Source organism: Athene cunicularia, assembly GCF_003259725.1.
Source record: "Athene cunicularia isolate RWA chromosome 24 unlocalized genomic scaffold, athCun1 chr24_part1, whole genome shotgun sequence".
Taxonomy (NCBI): domain Eukaryota; kingdom Metazoa; phylum Chordata; class Aves; order Strigiformes; family Strigidae; genus Athene; species Athene cunicularia.
In genome coordinates this window covers 420,463-424,370 of record NW_020799132.1, presented here as the reverse complement: position 1 = coordinate 424,370, position 3,908 = coordinate 420,463, and the positions used below count along the sequence as shown (strand labels likewise).

Here is a 3,908-nt window from a genome sequence, read left to right as displayed (position 1 = left end):
GTCCGTGTCCTTCTGCTGTTGGTGCCCCAGAGCTGGACCCAGCCCTGCAGGGGGGTCTCACAGAGCGGAGCAGAGGGGGAGGATCCCCCCCCTCAGCCTGTGCCCACCCTGCTCTGGGTGCAGCCCAGCACACGGGGCCTTTCTGGGCTGTGAGCACACGTTGCTGCCTCAGAGTCAGTTTTCCACCCTGGAACCCCCCCAAGTCCTTCTCCTTGGGGCTGCTCTCCAGCCCCTCCTCGCCCAGCCTGTGTCTGTGCTGGGGATTGCCCCGACCCCTGGGCAGGACCTTGCCCTTGGCCTTGTTGAACTCCACGAGGTTTGCCCAGTCCCCCCCTCGGGCCTGTCCAGGTCCCTCTGGATGGATCCTTCCCTCAGCGTGTCCCCGCCCCACACAGCTCGGTGTCGGTGGGGACTTGCTGAGGGTGCCTCGATCCCACTGTCCATGGCCCCAACAAAGGGTTAACAGCGCCGGCCCCGACCCCTGGGGACGCCACTCGTCACCGCTCTACACTGGGACATCACACCATTGACCACGGCTCTCTGAGTGAGACCATCCAGCCAATTCCTTACCCACCCGTGGTGCATCCGGCAAACCCACGTCTCTCCCGTTCAGAGACACGGATGTTGGGTGGGACAGTGCCAGATGCTGCACAAGTCCAGGTAGATGACATCATTTGCTCTTCCCTTATCCCCAACACTGTAACCTGCCGTAGAAGGCCACCAAATACATCATGTTGGCTCTCACCAGTGACCTCCTCATTCTCCATGGGCCCCAGCACAGCTTCCAGGAGCATCCTCCCCATGTTCCTTCCAGGCACAGAGATGAGACTGACTGGCGTCTAGTTCCCTGGGTCTTTCTTTTTTCCCTTTTTTAAAAAGGGGGTTTAAGTTTCCCCTTGCCAGTCAGGGGGAACTTCTTTCCCAGGGTGCAAAAATCCTTATTTTAGTCTAAATCTCTATTTTAGCACCAGAAGTAGCTGAAGGCTTGTGACTAACCTGGAGAGGTTTTCACTCAGTCACCCACTTTTACCCACACTGAGGCTGTGCTGCTTTTTGTAGCCATGGGTAAAGCCTTAGCCTGAGCTTTAAGGCCAAGCCTCCTCCCTTTCTTGCTGCCTGGACTCTTATCACAATTTCACCCCTCCCTTGTGCTTTTTGGGGTTAGAAAGCTTTCCCTTCCCCAAGCCCAGGAAAAATCATCTAAATCATCTATTTCCCCGAACACCTTTTTAAATATGAAGAAGCAAAACGCCTTTGCTACCAGCCCCAAAGTTTTGTGTCAGGTCTGGATCACAGATATTTTTCCATCAGCTGAGTTTTGACTTCAGCCATCCCCCTTCCTGCCTTTATTAACGCAAAGGGACGTGCGATGGGGAGAGGAAAGGGAAGTAAGGAGGAGCAGCCGCCGTGGTCACGGTGTCACTGGTGTGGTGACTGTGACGGTAACCGGTCGCTCCTCGGTGGTGTCCGGCGGTGCTGAGAGTGGTTCTGGGAGAGATGGGGGAGAGTCTCTGGGTGGGTGCTGGGTCACTGGGGTGGGTGCCTCAGCCCTATGAGTGCCGTTACCTGCTGCTGGGCCAGGGGCAGCCGCCTCTCCTGGTGCTGCTCCCTCCTCCCCGGTCGTCTCGGCGTCCTCTGGTGTGCCGATGGGCTCCTGGGCACCGGGAGCAGCCCTGGAAAGGGGGGGACAGAGTGTGTGTGTGTGGGGGGGGACGCGCTGGCGCTGGGCGGGGATGCCGGTTTGGGCACTCACATGCGGAAGAGCAGGTCGTGCAGCCCTGGGGACAGACGGATGGACATGAGGTGTGGGGGGGCCAGGGAGCAGCCGTGGCCGCCCCCTGCCCCTGGCACTCACGTGGGAGGGTGTCGCGGTGGCGGGCGATGCAGTGCACGGCCAGGAGAGATGCAGCGGTGGCCACCAGCATCCCCACCACCGCTGCCGCCGTCACTGCTGGGTAGGCCTCGAAGGGAGGCTCGGCTGGAAAAGAGCAGCTGCTGTCAGCGGCCTCCACTCCTCCTCTGGGGGTAATTAGGGTAACAAGGCACGCACGGGTGAGGAGGGAGCATGTCAGGCAGCGGGTGCCCCCAACCACAGCCTGGCAGAGCGCAAGAAGGCAGCGGGAAGTGGGAGCCTGTGCCTGTTCGCTCTGGAACCTACTGATGGTGGCTCACACTCAGCTCCTCAGCTCCACCAGGGTACAAACGTTGCCCTACTCCACTCCAACCCGGATTTGCCCCCACGGAGTGGCGTCCCCTTGCCCACGTCACCTGGCGTCTGCACCTCGGAGGGGTGCCCGGCCGTCCGGTGGTTGACAGCCAGCACGCGGAAAGCGTAGATTACGGCCGGGTCCAGCCCCCCCAAGCGCCGGTCGCGCGAGTGGGGCTCGATGTCGCCAGCGGCTGTTTCCCAGGGGCCGGGCACCCGCCGGGAAGGTTTCTTGGCTTGGCGCCGCTGCACCACGAAGCCGGTGAGGTTGCCACTGCCCTGCGTCCGCCATTCCAGCCGCACCTCGGTGCGCGCCCGTGTGTACCGCAGCTTGCTGATGGTGACGTTAGGGGGGGCTGGGTACCCTGCGGCAAGAGGGTGGCCGGCAAGAAGGGGGTGACCTCCTTTTTTTTAGGATCCCATCTCCTCCCGCACCCCTCCCGGGGACTCACGGTCCACGCGGAGGTGGACGGGGAGGCTGGTGGTGCCCACGGCGTTGGCCGCCGTGCAGCGGTAGATCCCGTTGTCCCGCGGCCACTCGGCATCACGGACGCTGAGGTTGACCCACTCTTCTCCCCGTTCTAACCGGTATTTGGCCAACCCCGGTGTCACCTCCCGGTCCTCGGGGTCGTACCAAACCACGGTAGCACCAAGATTGGCCCCGTGGCTGTGCCGCCGACACGCCAGCCGCGCCTCGCCGCCCTCCAGCACTGCCACCTCGCTCCTCTCTGCCTCCAGCTTGGGGACCTCTGCGCACAGGGCGCAGCGGGGAGGGGGGGAACGGTGCTGGCGTGACCCCCCCATCCCGTGGTGGCAGGGAAGGAGAGGGAGGGGGACGGGTTCGGCTTACCCAGCCGCAGGCGGCACTCGGTGCCAGCGGCCTGTAGCGGGTGGTTGGCAGCGCAGATGAAATCCCGGCCCCCCAACGTGCCATTGGCACTCAGCACCAAGATGGCAGCAAAAGGTGCGGGGTCACCCAAGGGCCGGCCCCCACTGTCCCACCAGCGCAGGGTCACTGGCGGCGTCCCCCCCGCCCACCGGCACCGCAGCATCACGTACTCGTCGCCTTTGGTGGCCGCCGCCACGCAGGAGGGGCCACCGGCTGGGACCCCTGTGGGAGAGAGAGGTGTCAGGACGGGGCGCGCGGTGCTGTGCTTGAAGCAGACCCCCAAAAATAGGGGGGGACAGCCCCCTCTCCCCACTTGATGCTCTGGCTGTGCCGAGGGGATCCCTGTTTTGGAGCAAGCTGGGGGTCCCAGCATGGCCTTGGGGTGTGGGGATCTCCACGGCTCCGCTGTGCCAAAGGGGGGGTCAGGAAGGGATATTTTTGAGTTTTTGCTTGGGGACACACGACACATAAACACTACAGGTGCCCCCCCACCAGCACTCACACAGGGTGGTCCCACACACGGCCCCTTGCGGCAGCGCGGGGTGGGAGGCCAGGCAGGAGAAGGAGCTGCCATTCCTGGTGGTTGCCCCTGGCTGGATGCTGGTAGTCACAGAAAAACTGGCGCCCATCACCCCCTCTTCCTCCTCCTCCTCCTGGGGGCCCACCCAGCGCAGCTGCACTGGGGGGAAACCCCCGGGCCAACGGCACTGCAGGGCCACGTCCCGCAGATCACCGGTGGCCACAGCAGAGCAGCTGGGGCTCCCGGCCGGTGGATCTGCAGGAGACCGGGGTAGGATGGCGGGGATCCCCACT

General features: G+C 63.5%; 1 protein-coding gene across 1 annotated transcript in view; it reads right to left on the bottom strand.

Moving 5' to 3' along the window:
- Window positions 1-794: 794 nt before the first annotated feature.
- VSIG10L2 (V-set and immunoglobulin domain containing 10 like 2) overlaps window positions 795-3,908 on the bottom strand; it is a 7,294-nt gene continuing 4,180 nt past the window's right edge. The window contains exons 6-13 of the mRNA XM_026863566.1: window positions 3,598-3,870; window positions 3,057-3,317; window positions 2,659-2,955; window positions 2,269-2,571; window positions 1,856-1,978; window positions 1,754-1,778; window positions 1,567-1,673; window positions 795-1,488 (exon numbers count right to left, since the gene is read on the bottom strand). Coding sequence (XP_026719367.1) covers window positions 1,412-1,488; window positions 1,567-1,673; window positions 1,754-1,778; window positions 1,856-1,978; window positions 2,269-2,571; window positions 2,659-2,955; window positions 3,057-3,317; window positions 3,598-3,870 — 1,466 coding nt within the window. The 3' untranslated portion in view covers window positions 795-1,411. The remainder of the gene's footprint in view (window positions 1,489-1,566; window positions 1,674-1,753; window positions 1,779-1,855; window positions 1,979-2,268; window positions 2,572-2,658; window positions 2,956-3,056; window positions 3,318-3,597; window positions 3,871-3,908) is intronic.